General features: G+C 40.4%; 1 protein-coding gene and 1 pseudogene across 2 annotated transcripts; one reads left to right on the top strand and one right to left on the bottom strand.

The window, feature by feature from the left end:
• Positions 1-1,824: 1,824 nt before the first annotated feature.
• Positions 1,825-13,558, bottom strand: TMCO5A (transmembrane and coiled-coil domains 5A; the record flags this gene model as incomplete). The annotated part of the gene is made up of 11 exons (XM_084240126.1): positions 13,460-13,558; positions 12,874-12,915; positions 11,701-11,850; positions 11,166-11,286; positions 10,448-10,498; positions 9,471-9,542; positions 5,369-5,425; positions 4,865-4,924; positions 4,398-4,462; positions 3,291-3,348; positions 1,825-1,950 (listed from the first exon to the last, which is right to left on the bottom strand). The coding sequence occupies exons 1-11, from the start codon at positions 13,471-13,473 to the stop codon at positions 1,825-1,827; spliced, it is 816 nt and encodes a 271-aa protein (XP_084096252.1). The 5' UTR covers positions 13,474-13,558.
• A 5,617-nt stretch (positions 13,559-19,175) lies between these two features.
• Positions 19,176-20,469, top strand: LOC311175216 (zinc finger protein ZPR1-like; annotated as a pseudogene). Its single transcript has one exon. The product of its transcript is annotated as a zinc finger protein ZPR1-like (transcript).
• Positions 20,470-21,038: the final 569 nt, after the last annotated feature.

The following is a 21,038-nucleotide window of genomic DNA, read 5'->3' as shown; positions in this document are numbered from 1 at the left end:
GATTTCTTCTTTAACTGATGATTTATTTTTTTCCCTGTGGCTTTTATGTGATTTGTATGAGCAAATTTCCACTGTTTCCCTTCCTATATTACATGTATCCAACTCTTCTGGGCAATCTTCTGCCCCGGGACAAATTCACTGTCAACCTATATTTATTAGTCAAAAAAAAACCTCTTCACTAATTTTCTTAAGTTTTCTTCTAGAGTTGATGTTGGGACTGGAGCCAAGAACCATTCTAGTATAGCATCTTGGGCAGAATTAAATCAGAAGCCCTTCATAGACCTCTTTCCATCTGGGAGGACATTCCTGGGGAAAATCTTATGAGTAACTTGGCTTTCTTATCTCTTGAATCAGAGAGAAGTGAGATAAGAGAGCGATATGTCCGGTATACAATGTCCTATAGGAAGTTGAAACAGAAAAAGAAAGACATTTGCAGTTTAATGTGATGAGCTAGACTGCAGACTGTATTTGTCTTCAGTATACTAACTCTCTTTGAGGCAGATCATCTTTTTTATAAATTTTTATTTTAATTTTTGGGGTTACATTTTGCTCTTCCATATGTGTATGTTTCTGCTCACCCTCTATCAAACCACCCATTAAGGCAGACAGTTCTAATCCTAGGATTCTACATGGACAAATCCATGTTGAGCACTGGTATTAAAGTAGAGGTGAAGGCAGCCTAGGAGTTCTGGGGAAAATCCTGCTAGTTGTTTAATGGCTATTGTATTAAACAATATCAAAACATGTATTACTTCATTTATCTGATATGAAGGGATATCCCCCTTAGGCAAATATTCCAGACAATTGAAACTGACCTTTAAGCACCAATAATTTTATATTAATCATTTTGATGGAATTCTTTCTAAATCATATTTCATACCTCTTTGAATATATATTTCTCTATGCCTTTTTAAACAGAATTACATTGAATATAATTTGACCTTTTCTTGAAAATGCAGGGACTTCATGAATACAAATTTTACTTTGCTATTATAGTGATTCCCTCAGGACTAATATCCATTTTGTTGTTGGAATCTTGAGTTCTTATTCAGTTTAACAAGTAGTTTTTAGTAATTATGTGCTGGATACTGTTAGGTACCATCATCTTTTTTTCTTCACAGTCATTCTCTCCCTGATATTTGTCTATTGTTAGGCAGTGGTATATTTGCACTTAGAAGTCCTCACCTATTTATTTTATTGTTTTTTAGTTCAGACAGGTAATGTGCTGATGTTTTACCAAGGTTGGCAAGCTCATTTAAAGTGTTAAAGGGAGAAATCAAATATTGCACAAAATGAACAATGATGTAAGAAAATAAAAAAAATTAAAACATGAAAAAATTTAAGGTATGAATGGGAAAGGAAGTAAGTATGAGATTTACCACATCTCTTATAGGTGATGATTCCTATTTCTGATTAGTTTCAGGTCATTGGCTTCTAATACTGGAAAGCTGAGATTAAAGTTCTAACATTACAACTGAGATGTGTAGTCAATGATGGTTTTAGTTTGTTGACTGTGTGTGTATCAATGTGTTTGTGTGAGTGTGTGTATATAAGGTTCTCCTTTTCTGTATTTTGCAAACTGCTAAGGTGCCTGAGTAGAACTCACAGCTTTGTTTACCTTTTATAGAACAGTGCTATCTTCTTCAGGAAAGAAGTATTCTGGGAGAAGAATGACATTGATAAATAAACAATTTCTGAAGCTGTCATCACTGTCCAATAATATACGGTGAGCCAATCATTAGAAGCTTATTTAGCTAACATTATTAGTAAATAATTTTCAATATAACTTTATAATTACATAACAATTCTTATTAAAATATCATATTATATTATATTATTATTCCCAAGGTCATAGCTAGTAACTGGCAGGGTGAGGCCTAAGTCCGGGTGCTCTGAATCCACATTCTGGACGCTCTCAATCTTATCTTTATCTGCTACTGAGCCAGTGACCTTTAAGAAGTTTAGTCTATGAAAACTACATAAGCATATTCTAAGTTTTAATAATCATAAAAATATAGAGATGAGGCTGTATCCCAGATTTCTGTGGCATGTATCTTCCAAAGTAATTTTTCAATTATTTCATTTTCCTTTAACCTCCTTGTGAGAGAAAAAGGAAGAGAAATTATGATTATATTTTAGAACTGTGGAAATGAGGTTCACAAAATTGAATTAGAAACTTTCTGGATTACAAATTTGGTCTCATAGCTTGAATGAACAACTAGCCAGTTGCTTAGGCAGCTTCTTTATAAAAGTTGCCCAAACATCATAGGTCACTGAACCATCATGAAACTGATAATATTGAGGAAGACATCCCTGGATTTTCTCTGATAGCTGGTCAAAAGGATTACTTTGATGAGTCACTGAGAATAGATGTTGGCAGCATATCAGGAAGCATGCCTGATTCTAGAGAGATAGAATCCAATTAATTTCAGTTTTGTTTGCTGAGTGAATTATGCAAGAATAGGGCTAGAATATCATGCTCAGGACAATAGGAACCATGGGGACTATGATGTCCCCATCGCAAGAACAATGGTCAATTGTCATTTGCTTTTAAGGAAGAGAGGATTTCTCTCTTCTAAGATTATGAAGACCGTTTATCTCAATAACATAAAATTTCTGGTGAATGTCAACTTTAACTCTAAAAGCCAATATAATTGCAAAATTACAGCCCCCCCAAAATGTATTCTTTAGTTCTATGTTGTTGTCATGAGATGCCAAGAAGTCAAGAGGCCTGGTGCTGTACATCCAGTTCTGTTTCCTTCAGACCTTTGCATATGTGTTTGTGACGTCATGATCAAATATGAACCAATACTGAAGCTGTAGCATAAAGCAGCAGTGGCTTCATATCTTTTAGCTCATGGACTGATTCTGATGAGATGGTGATAGATTTCCCTGATCTGTGTCAGGAAAAATGTGAGACCATGTTGGGATCATCAGGAAAGAGTTCTGTGACTGCAGAAGATAGGAGGAGAGATGTACATGAACTTTGGCCTCCTCTTGAAAGAGTGAAACCTCTGTTAATGTTCCTTCTTGCTTCTATTTTTGAAATCTTTTACGCTCGAGGCCAGACCTCTTTGGGAATATGTTATATGCATGACTGTAAGACAGGGAAGACAGTTGTTTCTAATTGTCCTTTTTGTTTGTTTGGGGTAGGTATACTTCGGAAGTATATCTAGTAATATTTTAGAAAATGCACATGGAGGATTGGTGTATGCTTGGTAGCTTATAGTTTCTTGAAACTTCTTTTGAAAAGCAATGCCACTGAGTGACGTGAAAGATGGAGTGCTTACCTTGTTATTTTGACTTTTACAACTATTTCTTGCAGAATCCATGCTTATGACTTTTGATCTAGAGGGAGAGGAACCAAGATAGGGATTGAATAAATTGTTCTTAAATATTCGTACTATCTAAAAATAGCTTTATTTTTCTAAAGCTATGCTGTCCACTGTTGTAGCCAACAACTACAAGTAAGTATGGTCAAAATTAATAAAAATAAAAGTCTGCTTTTTAGTCATATTAACTATGTATGCTTAGTGACTACCCATTGGACAACACAGAAACTTCTATGGGAAGCCCTGTTCTAGAATCTCAGTTGAGCAGTCAAACCATACCTGTATATGAAAGATCTGGGGAAACTTGAAAGTATTATTTTGGGGTGAGAACCTCCAAGTTCTGGTACCCTTGCCCCCTGGGCCACAAAATATACATAACCCTAATTTAGAGGCTGTACACAGTTTGGGTCTCTTGCTCTTGATTACATGATTTCAAGATAGTTAATACATCAAAATTTATCTTGACTAAATTGAGATTTAATTTATAAATAGGGACAAGAAATGGAAGTTTCTCACCATTTAGACTATGACAAACTCAGTATTTTGGGGGGACTTCCCCCTTATTTATCACTTTTAATTTTCAATGTTTATGGTTCAATACAATATACAGTTCTGAGTTTCTTAATATAGTTGCTTTCATGTGTGTCTGGAGGTTAGTTTGATGCCTATCAAATAGGTTTAAATTTCTATAGATTAGGGGTATTTGTTTTAAGGCCTTTCCTGGGAAATAGAAGGAATATTGTACTTATCAAAGGTGCCTGGCCACCAACTCCTTTTAAAGCACATGTTCCTCCTCTCAATATAAATTTGAGTGATTGATAGTGTGATAAAATTCTGAGGGAAGATCTGTTTCTGCAGTCTTTTCAGAAGGACTGGATGAGGACCTGGGTTTTAAATTTGGTATGGTTGAGTGGGGGTGAGTCAGAACACAAAGAGGGGAAAGCAATGTAGTGGGGGAGCACACTCAATTCCAGATAGGAACAGGTCAGAGGAATGTTTACTCTGACCCAGGCTGAGATAGAGTTACCACTAAAACCAGGATGTTCCTTGTTTGCCAAAGCTCACACTTCTCTCTCAAGGAACCGAGTCTCTAGTTCTTCTTCTATTTTCCGCAAAGTTTCCTGGTACTTCTTCAAGAGAAATAGAAAACTCACAGTCACCAGTCAGAAGCTCTGTGCTTTTTCTAAACATAATAAGCATGTTTTAAATTACATTTTAACATGAAAGTTTATTATTCCCACTTTCATCTATTTTTCTATTTCTAGCTCCCTACCCACCACTATTCATTCCTCCCTGTGCTTCATGGACAGGACGCTAGGGCAGCTGGAGTCATTCATAGGTAAGTGGCCATTATTAATTTAAGAGCACAGAATTTTGGGGAGACCAGGTAGTAATAGAATGATAGGGTGGTGGAGTGCTGACACCCTAAAATCTCTTTGAAGAATTAAAATAGCTCTAGACAGAATTCTTTGAAAAGTGGTTCCATTTCATCCTGCACCCTTGCAAATGTTTTGCTACGTGAGGAGTGGTACCTTTATGCAGAGGGCCTGATCTTCACAGAGCTGAGCCACAAAAGCATAGTCTTCCATTACCTAGGAAGCCAAAATTCCATCATAAATTTCTCAGTAAATTGCTGTAAGAGCATCAGTCTACTCATTTTGTCCTACTTCCAGACCCTAAATGTGATTTTCAAGTAGTTCTCAGTTTGTTTTTGCTGTATACATATGAACTTACTTCCTTTTTTGTAGATAAACAAGCCACAATTTATAGCCAAAGAGGGATCATTGGAAGGCAGTCAGGAGAAGAATAGATACTAACTTGTGGAAAACATAGATTATACAATGTATCCTTTAAAAATATGTTACAGAAGGCAAAATAAGGGACATCTTCTGTTTCTTCATCCCCAACTTGGCCTCATAATGGTCCTGGATCTGGAGCCTTAGAACTCAATCATTTGAGAAACATATTAGATTGATCAAGGAGTAAGTTTCCTTTCCTTTGGGAGAAATGGCATTGATGTTACTGTCCTTCCTTACCTTGGCCAGCTGCTTCTCCTGGTCTGCACAAGAAGCTTCCAACTGTTTTAACTTAACCTATAAGAGGGAAGAAGACTAATAACTCAAGTTGAAAACCATACAGATTCTGTTCTGAAATTCACTCTCAAAGGCACATCAGGTATGACTTCAGATGTCTTTTTGATGGAGAAATCAAACCATCCAGGGCCTCCCCTGGTGGCGCAGTGGTTGAGCGCTGGGCTGTGAAGCTGCCCGCAGCCTCTGCAGCACCAGTTCGATCCCTGGCCCGCCAGCGAGGGTCCCACATGGCGCGAGAGACCTCTCCTGCTGCCCACTGCTCCCCTCAGCAGTGTGTTTCGTCGGTCTGCCTGTTCTGTTCCCCTCTCTGTCTCTGGTGAATCCTCTCACCCTCCCGCGCTTCTGACTGTATAAATAAATAAATAAATCTATTAAAAAATTTATAAGAAATCAAACCACCCACTGTCCTTCGCAGCAGCTTGTTGCATCTGTTCTACATGCTCAGCACCTTTCTTTCATAGGTGTTCCCTTCACTACTGAATTTCAATTCTGAGCTTCCTTATTAATTCTTTTAGAAAGATATCATTCTTGAAAAACTTCATGCTTCCTTTTCCTTTTATATATTCACTCTTTACTCCTTTCTCTCTCCTTGTTTTCCTTCTTTCCTCTTTCTCTCCTTAAATGTCTCATGAAATCTTATTCTAGGGCCTCCCTGGTGGCGCAGCGGTTGAGCCCTGGGTTGCGAAGCTGCCCTCAGCCTCTGCAGCGCCGGTTCGATCCCAGGCTGCTCCCCGGCCACTGGAGGAGGGTCCCATATGGCGCGCAGACCTCTCCTGCCGCCCGCTGCTCCCCTCAGCAGTGTACTTCGGTCCTTCTGCCTGCTCTGCTCCCCGCTCTGGCTCTGGTGAATTCTCTCGCCCTCCCGCGCTTCTGACTGTGCCCAGTGCTTGTATAAACAAACAAACAAACAAACAAATAAATGAATAAAATACATGCCTCTTTAAAAAAAAAAAAGAAATCTTATTCTACATTGGCCAACATACTGGAGTGATGAGGTGGCAGGTGGGAGGAGTGTGGGGGATACTACGCTGAACAGGACTGATAAGCTTTCTGCTTCAGAGCACTGACATTCTACTTGTGGGACATAAAAAATAAGTTGACATGGTGTAGGGTAAGGAAAAATATCAGGCTTTTTTGCCCTCCCGCCATCAGGATAGATGAGGGAACCCTGTGATCCTGAATGGCGGGCACCTGAAGTGGGTACACCTACGCTAAGACTGTGCTTTTTAAGGGCGGCGTTACGGGGATGCCAATAGAAGCCAAGAAGCCGAAAAGAAGCCGAGAGAGAAGCAAAGAAGCAGAAGCAGAAGCAGAGAGCCCAGAGAGAGTGCGGATTTGCTGGGGGCTGGGAGGACTGCCCGCCTCCCAGCCCCCCAGCACCCCTGCCTGCCATGTACCTGCTGAACCCCAATAAAAACCTGCAAAAAGCCACTGAGGACTCTGACTCCTCCTTTACCCGGTCTGCATGGGATCAGAAAACCTGCTCTGTGTCCTGTTCCTGACCTTACACATGGTAAAGATAGAGCTACGATAGGAATAAAAACAGAATAAAGTGATGAGTGCGTGATGGTGTAGGTCTCTCTGATGAGATGATAATTGGGCTGAAACCCAAGTCAAAAATATTAGTCAATAGGCGATCTGCAAGAAACATATCCCATGCAGAGGTTACACAAGGACCAAGCTGTGAAGTAGCAAATTTGGGGTCTATGAAGAAGTTACATGGCCAGAGCTTAGGGGAGACTGGTAGAAGGAGATGAGCTGAGGAAAAGTAGACGGATGAGATTATATGGGTTCTTATAGTATGTAGAAAGAGTCCGATTTTTATTCTCATTGCAGTGTGAGAAGCCAGGAGAGAACTTCAAGTAGTAAAGATACTATCTGATTTGTGTGAGGAAGAGTCTTTGCTAAGTGTGGGAAGTAAATTGTTAGGGAGTAAAATTAGAAGCAGGAAGACTAGTTAGGAGGCTCCTTGAGCATCCAGGTGAGAGGTACTGGAGGGCTGCAAGAGGGTAGCAGTAACAGTGCAGCAGGCCGAGAGGAATGGGTGCATTCGGGATATATTCCGCAGCATCTTTCCTTCCTTTTCAGCTCTATTGTCTGCACTTTCATCTCTGTCCCATCATTTCACATCTGGACTCTTTCAAAACTGTTCTTTGCCCCTCTAGTCAGTTACACCTGAGACCAGAGAGGCAAACACGTTTAGACATAAGTTTCAAGACAATGCTCTTAGTTACAAGGAATTGAAGCAGACAACCACTAGACTGACCTGATCACCAGCGTGTGAGAGGTACAGAAGCGAAAAGAGGTGCTGCTTATTTCACAGAACTAGAGATACCATCTGAGCGTTCTACAGAACAGGTGGTTGAACAGATGATTTAAAGGTGATACCCTGGAATTCTTGAGGGCTGGGTTGATTGCTGCCAGGATGACAAAAACCTCAAAGATTATCTGTCATTTATCATCTCAGCTCACTTGATGCTAGCCAGGATAGCTACGCTTAAAGTTTTATCTCTAGATTCTGATGGGGTTTCTGTCATGAAAAGCTATTCTGGGCAGAAGAAGGGATCTTGGAAGAAAGTCAGTCTGCTGGCTGCTGGCATTATATGGCAAAGATAGTCAAGGGGCTTCATACCCATTTCTAGTCTTACTGCAGTTTCTTCTCAATGTCCCTGCAGGCTCCAGGTTTTTTTTTTCTTTCCAGCAATGTTTCCTGGCTGAGCATGACCAAATAAGCTTACTTGGTGTGGTCAGACTACAGGGCTTTTCTGCCCTCCCACCATCAGGAGAGATGATGGAACCCAGTGGTCCCGAATGCATGCCTGATGGCGGGCACCTGGAGTAGGGTGTGGGCATATGTAGATGGGATTCCCCTGGGCTGAGACTGGGCTTTTAAGGGTGGCGTCATGGGGATGCCAACAGAAGCAGAGAAGCAGAAGCAGAACCATGAGAGAGCAGAGCAGCAGAGATCACCAGAGAATGCTGGAGAGCCCAGACAGAATGAAGGCTTGCTGGGGGCTGGGAGGCCTCCCAGCCTGCCAGCCTCCCAGGCCCCAGTACCCCTGCCTGCTGTGTGCCTGGTAAATCCCAATAAAAGCCTGCAAATGCCACTGAGAGCTCCAGGACTCTCCTCCTTTACCCTGTCTGCTCGGGTCATAGAAAACCTGCTCTGTGCCCATTCCTGTCCCTACACCAGCACTAACTAGGTCAGCAGAAGGTAGAGGAGTAATTCTCTCTTCTTTTATTTTTCTATTTCTCTCTCATTGTGTTCATATCTTCAGTGACTTCATACTCAAAGTAAAGTGTGGGTTCAAGAAGTTAGGGAGAAATGAGGTAAGACAAGGACAAAGATGTGTTCTATGGAAAAGACCAAATGAGAATGTTATCTGCTCTCTAGTTAAAAAAATAAGTCTGATTCTTCTTTTATCTGATGGTTCATGATTGACTCCAGGTTCTTAGTTCTAGAACACAACTGGAGAAGTGCAAAGTACTGTATGAGGTGCTTAGAGGTAGAAGTCATTGAATATTAGAATGATGAGCTGAGTTTTTTTCCTAGATTGGAATTAAAGGTATAGTATGTAAATTGCTTAGCATATCATCACCTAGTTCCACCTCTGTGAATTCATACATGCACCTCAGCCAGACTTTAAAATAATCCCTTTAAAATTATTTTTCCCTTTAAAAAGGAAAAAAAATGTTTAATATGTACAATTTCATTCAGTTCTCAAGCTAAGTTTGGGAAGGATTGATTAAATTGCCCAAATTAAAATGGATGAAACAGTGCCGGGGCTGGGATTTCAACTAGGGATTCAGCTGCCTCCATTGTTACGTGTATATTTATGCATTTGTGTTCTGTTCTTCCTCATGGAAGAATGAGCAAAATACATGGCTTCAGAACAAAATTCTTTCCTAAGGACAGAGGAGAATTCATCACTCAGTGACCTAGGCTTAAGCCTGACATGGGCTAAATTTATGAAGAATTGATCCTAATTTTGACAGTTTTTGTCAACAAAAACCCAAACTCATTCAAGGCTGCTATTTTGTTTACCTTTGACTCTTCTGGGGTTCCTTTTAGACTGCTTTGTTCATACTTGATTGTCTTTTGTGATTTGCTTGTGAGCTATAGTTTCAAATAAAAAATACATCAAATAAAAATTACAGACACAAAGTTATTCTCTACTATATAAGGACCAATAGCTTGACCTTGATAAACAGCTGCCCGGAGACAGCTCCTTGAAGGGTACTTGGTGCCCTTGGAAACATCTTTATTCTACCTTCATTGTCTTTTCACTAGTGTTGGCCACCAAAGCTATTGTAGAGTCTGCTCAAAGCAGAAGTATATCCCCGAACCCCTAGTCCATATTGGGTTACTCAGGGCTGCAGGCTTGGGTTAGAAAGTAGGGCAATATAGGTCATTTGCTGTCCTCTGAGCAGGAGTTGAGGTAGGGGAAAGACCTCGGCAAGAAAAAGGGAATCCTTGGGAAATAAGCATTTTTTTTTTTGCATTTCATATATTTTCTTTTATTATTTTTTAATTTTATATATTTTTTACATCATTTTTCATTTTTGCACAATGTATGCATTGTCATCTTGGTTACAGTCCCCATACAATTCCCACCCCCTTACGTTGATCCTCCTCCCTGCTCCACCCACCCCGGCCCCGTGTGTCTCTGGTTTATAGTTGCTTGTGGAAATAAGCATTTTTTTGTATGAAAGTAAAATTAGCTGCTCATCACAAAAGTCCCAATCACTTCAATAGTGTTTCCTTTACAATCCATTTTCATGGGCTATAATGAAGAACCCATAAGATCACTAATACCCCCATCTACTGCTCTCACCTGACACTGTGAGGAAAATCCACAGCATTAGGTCATGAGTCTCAGCCTCAGGAGAGTGAAGCAGAGCAGTGCCCACCCAGGCAAGACCTCACTCACCTGTGAATTCCTCCGTGATCACTTCCTCTCCTTTGCCTCTTGATCAGAGGCTGCTGTGAGGACACTGGGGACTACAAAAAACCCCACTCACCTTTTTTTGAAGTTCTGCTATACTGTGGACCAGAGCCTCGTTCTTCCTTTCCTGACAAGAGAAGAAGCACCCTCTGAGGGCATCTGTACACCACCATCCACCTTTTCTTCAGTTGATACTTCTCCATTGCACCTCAATGATATTTTCCTGTATCAACTCTGCTGCACAAAGTCAGGTAAAGGACTTGTGGTTTGACTTCAAAGCACACACACTAATGTGCTAGAGATATACAGATGCCCATGTGGGGCTGCCCGATATTAAATATTTCCAAAGAAACCCTGCCCTCCACATGTTCCCTTCCATGCATGGACACATCCTGTTATGGCTTTTTAGTTACCTATTTTTTTTTAATTTTTTTAAAGGCTTATTTTTATTTTTATACAAGAGCTGGGATACAGGCCAGAGGCATGGGATTGTGAAAGGATTCACGGGAGACAGCTGGGGGCAGAACAGGCAGACAGACCGACATACATTGCTGAGGGGAGCAGGTCTGCCGTGCTGTGTGGGATTCTCCCTGGCCGGCCAGGAATCGAACCTGCACTACAGAGGCTGCAGACAGCTTTACAGTGCTGTGTTCAACCCGCTGCGCCACCAGGGAGGCCCTTTAGTTACCTGTTCTTTGTATGTAAAAGTGAGGGGTGAGCTGTCTGAGAGTTGATGAGGGGCAAGATGAGGAACAAGACGTATTAAGTGACTCTTCCCGGTTTTTCTTGCTTACAAGTTTGGCTGTTTCTTCTTCCAGCTCCTGCAAGGCTTTCTCCCTTTCCATCGTGCTGCAGTTCTCCACCCACTCCTCCTCATCTGCCACGTCTTTGGTCTGCATGATCTCACTTTCTAGTCTGGATGACACAAATACAAGCTGTGAGGTATTGGTAGCTTCAGAACTGATAAAATACATACAATTGTTTTAATGATATGTCAATGACAGTAAACGCACCTCTCAAGTTGGAAACCCGTGTTTCCTGGATCCTTGGAAACAGAATCATTTTAAAGGTGGGTAAAGTAAGATTCCTTTGATTTGCAAGTCAAACACCTCAATTTTCTTTCAACTCAGGTATATATCACCCAATTTTTAGGAATCCCAAATTTGATATATTTTAGGGTGTGAGCCACAGAGCAATGTCGAAGAATAAAGAAGAAACTTACTGCTACACAAGACAGAATTCTCTAGCGCAAACAGGAAATTCAATTTTGTCTCTTCTCCACCCATTCCTTTGGACTGTTAACTTCCCTCATGATACCCCAACATTTACCTCTGAATCTCATCTTCTTTCTCATGGATTTTCTGAAGAAGTTCCTGATTTGCTTCATCTATTTTCTGCATATCCCTTTCAAGGTCCATGTTCAAACTGCTAATGTTCTTCTTTGACTGGGCCAATCTTAAGATTTCCACTTTTTCTGACCTATAGACTCAGCCCCCAAAATGAACAAGGGCCAGTTATATCAAGACCAGTAATAATTGCATCAGTGAGGCTATCTAGAGACATTTAATTTATTAACTTGGCTCTTTCTGGGAGCAAACCTTTCCCTTTTAATTTTTAAGAAATTGTATTTCTTAACCTTGCTTTTCAGTTTTTTTCAATAATTCTCAACTTTGTCAGGATGATCTTTGCCAGGTTTTCTTGTCTGAAATACTCAATACAATAGTATATCCTCACTCTGGTTGCAGGAGAAATTTTTACTTCCTTAAATAGTCTTTTGCCTTGAATAGAATGGTTTCTGTGGCAATCTTTTTTTTTTTTTTTCAGACAGAATAACCATATCATCTGCTCAAGCAATACGTTTCGTTGAGCACTTCTATTTAGGCACCTGACACATCACTTAGAGTCGGGCTTGGCATTATACAGAGCCACAAGAAGTACACCAGCACAATAAAGGCTTTGAATGAAGCCCTCCCTGACCTCAAAACTTCTCCATTGTCTGCCACACAATTTCTGAGAATCTACCATGGGAATCACTTGTTTGTGCACACAGAGATTTGATCCAAACATTCACTTTTAGGAATGCAAATATCTTTTTGAAGTAAATTTGAATGAAATAATAGTAACTCTGGAATACTCCAGAAAAAGGTACCTAGCATATGGGAAGCTGTCAATACACTTTTATTATTTTCTTGCATGCTTTTATTTGTCTTTGAAATGATTACCTGAGAAAAACACAGTAAGGCAGAAGGACCTTTTTTTTTGAGTAGGAATGAGAGATGACTGTGGAGAAGAAAGTCCTACCTTGGAAGTACTGACTTGGTTGGGGGATTTACAATAGTTAGCTCTTTAGGAGGGCATGGAGTGTTTATGGTGGAGTGCAGCTGGGGTTGGAAGTAGGAGGGGACTCTAGGGAGACTGGAAGTTGAGGAAAGGCATCAGGAGCAGACCTGCTTCATTCATACTTTGGTCCCAGGATGTGACTGCAGAGTCACGATTACTTACTCGTAGTCTAGCTGATCTTTGTGATCTTCCATTGTAGGTTCCCTAAAATACCAGTAGAGAAGTGTCTAATGAATTGGGGAAATGGATGTATTTATGAAACACAAAGTAATTAGCCAAGAGTCCCAGAAGACAGGAATAAAATTGAATTAACCAGTTTCCTCCCTCAAATCTCCACATTTTGGTCATGGCAGAATCCAACCCTCTGATTCTTCTGTCCATGATCAATTATGCCTCAGTAAGGATACAGAGCTAATGCTAGAAAATTCAATATAGGTCCTGCTAACAGATACACTCAAAAGGTTCACCAATATGAAACCCTTTTGAAATTTATACAAGGTATTAATAATCAATAGTGGTTATTGATTTTTCTTAAATCCCTTTCTGCTCTAGACCCAGCTGCTTTCTTTAAGGCTCAATGAGCATCGACGTAGGTACATAACTGCCCTGAAAAGCAATCCTAAATGGCCTCTGCAAGAATATCTGGATATTAAGATCTTTAGAATTAAATAAAGCTCAGAAAAGCCAAGTCGAAGTAAATGATTTGTCTTGTTCTGTCCTTTGGTTTCCTCCATTTCTTCAACTCTACCTTCCTTCTGACATGTATGGTCTTCCTGATTCTGCCCTAGTCAATTTGCTTCTGAAGGGTCTAATCTTTTTCCACTGGAGCCATCCAATAGAATCTCAGAACCTTCCAAGGGTCATGACTCTATTGTTGACATAGGATGGGTGGGGCATCATATCACAGCGGCGTGGATGGCTTCTCATCATTCGTACAGAGTTCCAAGCCTAGATTGGTGTGTGTGTTTCAATGGTTAAATCTCCCCTTTGGTAGCAGGAGGTGAAGCGGACCTGATATCTGAACAGTATGAAGAGACAGTCCCTGATTATCTGGTGGATTGAGCTCCCTTCCTGCCCAGTTGTAATTAATTTGGGAACTCTGAATCACCAGTCTAATTCCATTATGCAGTCAACTAACTACTCATTCATTCGACACCATTGACACCATTGAGACATAGAACACCTGTTTATGCCAGGCACCAGCGAGACAGGGCGAAGAAAACAAACCAAAGTCTACGCTCTTATAGAATTTATATCCGGGGATTGTGTGTTATAAGGGGGCGAAGGGCCTGCACAAGCTAAAAAATAAATAAAATTTATTATATTTGGTGTGATCAATGAGGAACATGCTATGAAGAAACATAAACAGGTGAAGGGAGTAAGAGGAAACGCAGTGTGCACAGTGTGTGTAAGGGATGTTGCTACAGTTTCCAACTGGGTGGTACAGAGAAAGGAGCTGAGCATTCCCAAGCCTTGTAGAGATGTGTTGTTAAGAGGCTGAGTCACAGCAATCAAAAAAGATAAACTGCTGCAATTTGCAGCAACATGGATGGAGCTGGAAGGGATCATACTCAGCGAAATAAGCCAGAAAGAAAAAGAAAAATACCGGATGGTCTCACTCATAGCAGGAATTTAGAACACCTAAATAAGGGACCAGGAAAAAGACTAATTGCAATAAAGTAAAAATCAAAATCAACTATAAACCAGAGACACACTAAGCGGGGGGGGGGGGGGCAGGGGAGGGGATTTGAGTCAAAATAAGGGGGGTGGGAATTGTATGGGGAATATAACCAAGATGAAAGTGCATACATTGTGCAAAATTGAAAAATGATGTAAAAAAAAACATAAAATAAAATAAAAGGAACTAGAGAGGAAGATAAGATCAGTTACTCCTTATAAAGAAAGAATCTGTTTCTGCATACCTGTGGATGTATATTTTGGGCATATACTACATAATTTGAAGCCGTTTGTGTATGCAAGTCACAGAAACCTGGAAGTTTTGGATCTCAACTTAATAAGGACTGCATTGACTTGATTTGTGAGCCAGAGTGACTTCTTAACATACTGTAGTTTCTAACAAACTATTTGTAAAATTAATGGCCTCTGATGACCCCCATTACCATTCACTTCTTCCTGAAAGAAGGCATTTCATTGCTTTATGAAGCTGTACACAGAAGAGTAATTAAGTAACAATTCAGGCCAATGGCCTTTCCCAGGAATTAATGGTAGGGAGAGTTCATTAACCCTAACTGGTTATAACTTTTCCAGGAAATGCCCTGGACCAAGGTTATCGTAGCTATTAATGGATTGGGTAGGGACTTTAACTGGGATAAAAATAAAGCTCTCTCCTTCCTGGGGAGCTTTTCTCCTTGAGGGGCTACCAAAGGCAAGCCCATAAGGAGCAGCAGAACCCCAAGCTTGGGGCCTTGTGTGGATCAGGACAACAGATTGCCATCAATGAGAATTGTTAAATCAAGGTAAAAACAGGACTTTGGGGGCAAATTAAGATCCTTGACATAAGCCTTTCTGCTCTTCAGGAGGTGGCTTGATTAACACTCAGTACAGCTTTAGAGCAGCTATTTTCACCTTGTTAACTTTTCTGTGCCCTCCCTGCCCCATGCAGCTGAGTCACTGAGAGACCTGTCTGATTTTGTTCCATTGCTGCCAGGAATGCATTGGCCTTGATGTGGAAATCTGTTGTGAAAGCACCTGCTGTTTCCCAGGCTGGGCATTCAGACAGTGTTTGCTGAGTCTTTGCCCTTTGCTGTGAGGGAACTGACCAGGTGTGTGAGTTCCTAACAGAGCTACCAGAACAGCCTTTCCTGCTGGGGAGAGGTAGTTCTGCTCATCTCACTTGTCCTTTCTTCCCTTTGGAAAATTCATTTTGGCTATTTTCATACAGGAGCTGCCCAGTTTTGAGGCCCAGTGCCAGACAAGGCTGGAGAATCTTATTTTAGACCATTTTTCTTTGAAAATAGAAATCAAGTATGTTATTTTCCTTAAGTCTTTACTTATTTCTATAAATTTTGAAGCTTCTAAGTTCTCTTTGAATATCCTTTCTGAATAACTTTCAGAATAGAATACTTCTCAAAAGCATAAACTTGAATTAAACTGAAAAGTGAAGAATGAGAGAATGAGAATATATCAGAATCATAGTTAATTTGAATAAAAATTAATATCCAGTGACCTATGACAATTTGCACTGGCATAAGGTTTAAGTATTTCATTTTAAAATTAACACTTCTGAATTTATTGCATCTTTGCTATTATGTTGCATTAAAAATCTAAAAATACACAAGTTTATCAAGGTTCTCTCTCACCTCGTATCAAAACCCTGTATTGTTTCAAGTTTTTCTTCTATTTTTTGTCTACTAACAAATTATCTTTAATAGCTATTGTAGAATAGATATATTATTGTTTTACCTGTTCACTTAATATTTTTTAGAAAATATTTTCCAGCTTGCTATACACTTAAAATTATCATTTTGATCACTGCATGAAATTCTAGTTGCTAATATTCATGATTTGCTCACTATACTCTTCTTACCATATTTTTTTTGGCCTCCTCTTGGAGGCCTGTTTTAGTGTTCTAGGACTACCATAGCAAAATACCACAGAGGGGGTGGCTGAAACAACGAGAGTTTGTCAATGTTGGGAGATTTTTGAAAATCTGTTCATGATTATCATTCATAGTTATCATTCTGTGTGTCTGTGTCCTGGTCTCTTCTTAGAAGACCACCAATCACATATAGGATTCGGGGCTACCCCCATTTTATTTTTTTTTTGTAAGGTTTATCTATTCATGCATACAAGAACTGGGGTACAGGCCAGAGGTGTATGGGATTGGGGAGATGAGAGGATTCACCAGAGACCGAGGGGGAACAGAACAGACAGATGGACCGACACTGCTGAGGGGAGCAGCAGGTGAGACAGGAGAGGTCTGCTGTGACATGTGGCAGGGGAGCGAACTCATGCTGTAGTGGCTGAGGATAGCTTCACAGTGCTGACACTTAACCCCTTGTGCCACCAGGGAGCCCCCAACTACCCCTATTTTATTTTTTTTATAATAAATTTTATTTTTATATTCCCCATACAATTGCAACCCCCCCATTCTGATCCCAATCCCTCCCCTCCCGTCCCCCACCCCCCCAAAAGCGTCTCTGTTTCATAGTTTTTTGTTGATTCTGATTTTCACTTTCTTATAGTTATTCATTTTCCTGGTCCCTTATTTAAGTTTTCTAGATTCCTGCTATGAGTGAGACCATCCGGTATTTTTCTTTTTCTTTTTGGCTTATTTCGCTGAGCATGATCCCTTCCAGCGCCATCCATGTTGCTGCAAATTGCATGTGTTTATCTTTTTTGAATGCTGAGTAATATTCCATAGTATATATGTACCACATCTTCTTGATCCAGTCATCTATTTTTGGGCATTTGGGTTGTTTCCAAAGCTTAGCTATTGTAAACAGTGCTGCTATAAACATAGGGGTGCAGGTGTTCTTTGGAATTGATGTTTCTGTGTCCTTTGGGTAAATACCTAGGAGTGGAATTGCTGGATCATATGGAAGCTCTATGTTTAGTAGGTCCAGAAATCTCCACACAGCTCTCCATAGTGGTTGGACCAGTTTGCACTCCCACCAACAGTGCAGAAGAGTTCCTTTTTCTCCACACCCTCGCCAACATTTGTTGTTGCTAGTTTTTTTAATATGTGCCATTCTCACTGGTGTAAGATGGTATCTCATGGTAGTTTTGATTTGCATTTCCCTGATTACAAGTGATGTTGAACATTTTTTCATATGCCTGTTGGCCATTTGCATTTCTTCTTCAGAGAAGTTTCTTTTTAGCTCTTCTGCCCATTTTTTGACTGGATTATTTTCTTTGTTGTTGTTGAGTCTCATCAGCTCTTTGCAGATTTTTGTGATCAGTCCTTTATCATTAGTGTTGTGTGCAAAAATGTTCTCCCAGTTGGTGGGGTTTCTCTTTGTTTTTGTTATTGTCTCTTTTGCTGTGCAGAAGCTCTTTAATTTGATGTAGTCCTAGCTGTTTATCTTTGCCTTCACTATCACTGCTTTGGGTGATGTGTCTGTAAAGATGTCTTTGATGTGCAAATCACGTAGTGTTTTGCCTATATTTCCTTCTATATATTTTATGGTTTCAGGTCTTATGTCTAGTTCTTTAATCCATTTTGAGTTAATTTTTGTGTATGGTGTGAGGTAGTGGTCAAGCTTCATTCTTTTGCATGTAGCGACCCAGTTTTCCCAGCACCATTTATTGAACAAACTTTCTTTGCTCCAATGCATAGTCTTTGCTCCTTCGTCAAAGATTAGTTGACCATAAATCTGTGGGTTTATTTCTGGATTTTCTATTTGATTCCATTGGTCTGTATGTCTGTTCTTGTTCCAATACCATGCAGTTTTGATGATTATGTCTTTGTAGTATAGTTTGAAGTCTGGGAGTGTGATGCCTCCATTCCCTTCTTTTTTTTTCAGGAGAGCTTTGGCTATTCGCTACCCCCATTTTAAATGAATTACCTTTTTAAGGACCACATCTCCAACTACAGTCACATTGGAAGACACTAGGGATTAGGATTTTAATACATGAATTTTGGAGGGGGCACACCTCAGTCACATGAGATACTACTCACCAAATGTATAACTGTGACCAAATTTATGAATGCTCAGGTTGTTCCTCTATTCTTTTCCCAAATAAAAGCACTTCAAAGGATGTATTTGTGTAGTAATACTTTTTAAGTATAAGCAAAGCATCAAAAATATGCACTTATATTTTTATCATTTTTGAAAATCTGTTCATTAGCATGTCTACCAATTCCTTTTTTTTTTATTTTATAGATTATGGATATAAGGACAAAAAGGATTAAATGTCCTGATGGGATTTAACAAAGATTAAGAATCGTCTATGCTTTACCCTCTCAGCTTAGCATTTTCTGTTTAGTTCTTCTGGAAAGGGGAGTATCCTCAATTATAATCAGTTTTATGCAGCAAATTTCCAATACTCTAGATATTTCCAATACTCTAGATATTTGAGGTAACTGATCCTTGGTCTCTGCTTTAATATCCTTTGCTTTATTTTATAATTGCTTCTCTAGCTTTATTTATTTATTTATTTAACTATTGGTTTTTAATTTTTTTTTTAAGATTTATTTATTTATGCATGCAAGAGCTGCGGTACAGGCCAGAGGTGCGAGGGGTGAGAGGATTCACCAAAGCCAGAGTGTGGAGCAGAACAGGCAGATTAACTGAAATACACTGCTGAGGGGAGCAGCGGGTGAGTCAGGAGAGGTCTGCTGTGCCGTGTGGGTATCTCCCTGGCCAGATATTGAACTCGTGCTGCAGTGGCTGCGGATAGTTTCATAGGTTGTGTCTTAACCCTTGCCCCACCAGGGAGGCCTAGCTTCTCTAGCTTTAATTAGAAACGTTTGCTATTAGGTTTAGTCAGCTATTGGGGCGATGAGAGGGCAGCTGGGCACTGACCTTTACCCTCTTTGTCCCTGGCACATGTTCAGGTCTATCAGCACCTTGGACCAGCAGCCCACCAAGATACAGTCACTGTGCTTGAACTGCTGCCTCACTGGCATCAAGTGCCTCCTGGTCACTAAGATGCTATTCTTCAGAGACATAATTGTGAGCAACTTTTCCTTGGAGCAGTGTGGCTGGAATAACAGATCCAGTCTGCAGGAAGGATCTAGGAGCTGGGAGTATACTTTGACCATCAGGACCCAGGGACATGAACATAGAGGTAATGATGGCTGACTCTGCCACCAAAAGGATCCTGGAGCTGGCTTTTGAAATTCCTGCTGTCAGTCAGACAGGCGCTCTGACCAAGGAAGAACTGATCAGCTGTGCAAATCTCTGGCCTGGAGCAACATCAGCCCACTTCTTCAGCTAATGAAGAAGCAGTAGTTAAAAGAATGGATGAGTTCATTGTTAAACTGAAAAAACTAAAGCAAGTGGCCTCTTTTCCTCTCACAAAGATCATTGATGATCCCTCAGGATACAACTTTGTGGAAAACCCATATGCTCCCCACAAAAATGATGCCCAGTGCTCACACACTATTACTGGGCTTTATAATAGAAGTAAATACTCGGGCTCCAGACAGAGACAGCAGGATAGAAGCCAGACGAGGAAGATCTCAGAAATGAAGTGCTATAATTCAATCTGCTTTGAATGCAGTGCCTTGGCTCAGACTAACATGAAACTAGTTCAAACCCCCCATTTTAAGGAGGTTATCATGATGTCCATCAGCTCTGAGAACTGTGGCCACCAATGAGGCAAAATCAGGAGGAGCAGTATAGCCCTTGGGCACCAAAATCACAATCCATATGGATCCCTAGTATATGACAGACTTCAAGTCTGAGATGTGTAGTCTGGAATTCCCCACACTGAAATTTGAGCTGGGAATGGCTGTCCTCAGGGGCAAGTTCAACACACAGGAGGGGGCTGTTAAAAGACAACTAGGAACTGGCAACCAAGAACCCTTTCATACCAGGTAAAAGTGCCAGTCCCATCCAGACAGAAGAACTGCAAGAGGTTATCTAGAAGTTGGACCAGGTCTTTGAGGGTAACATGATGATCCACTTGATTATGAATGATCTATCAGGAAAGAGCTACTTGCAAAATGTCTGTGTACTTGAGGGTGATGCTGAGATGCATTACAAGTGTACATTTGACCAAAATGAGGAGCAAGGGTTCAATGACATGAAGACAGATGGCCAGGAGATAGGTCTGGCCCCACAGTGGTAGCAGTGGATGGTTCCTGGGCCAGCTGACAGCCCCACTCAAATTGCAGAATTATTTATTACTACTGGAAAAAGCTGGGCGTGTTCCCTCCACCAAACCTTGAGTTGTTTGTGATGCAAGTACAAGCTTGTTAGGTTACTTGACCTCATTTGGAGGTTTGGTTTGGCCTGGTAAGAAATCCCAAAATGTACATGGGGCATGTCATTATTAGCTTTTCCCCCTCAAATATTTACCTTTCCTCCAAATAATGCTCTTTCTTCCAAGGTTGGAACTCTGAAGTTGAAGTGGAATGCAGGTATAGCTGGAGCTGGAGCTTGGGAATTGGTTTTGGCTATATAAAATACTGACTTTTTTATTTGTTTCAGGAAAACAAATAAATAATTTACAATTATAAAGTGATCAATAAATGGAGGGCTCCTGAAAGGATAACTAGTCTCTGCATGTAAACTTTTGAACAAACTTGATACTGTAATTGGTGGAATTTTATATTCACTTCTCAGTTCTAACTTTGTGTTCTTTCTGCCTTATGTCAGAAACATAGTCCTTTAAATTTGCTTATTGGTCCAATTTGA

This window comes from Talpa europaea (genome assembly GCF_964194135.1).
Source record: "Talpa europaea genome assembly, chromosome: 8".
Taxonomy (NCBI): Eukaryota; Metazoa; Chordata; class Mammalia; order Eulipotyphla; family Talpidae; genus Talpa; species Talpa europaea.
This window is presented reverse-complemented; position numbering and strand designations above follow the sequence as displayed.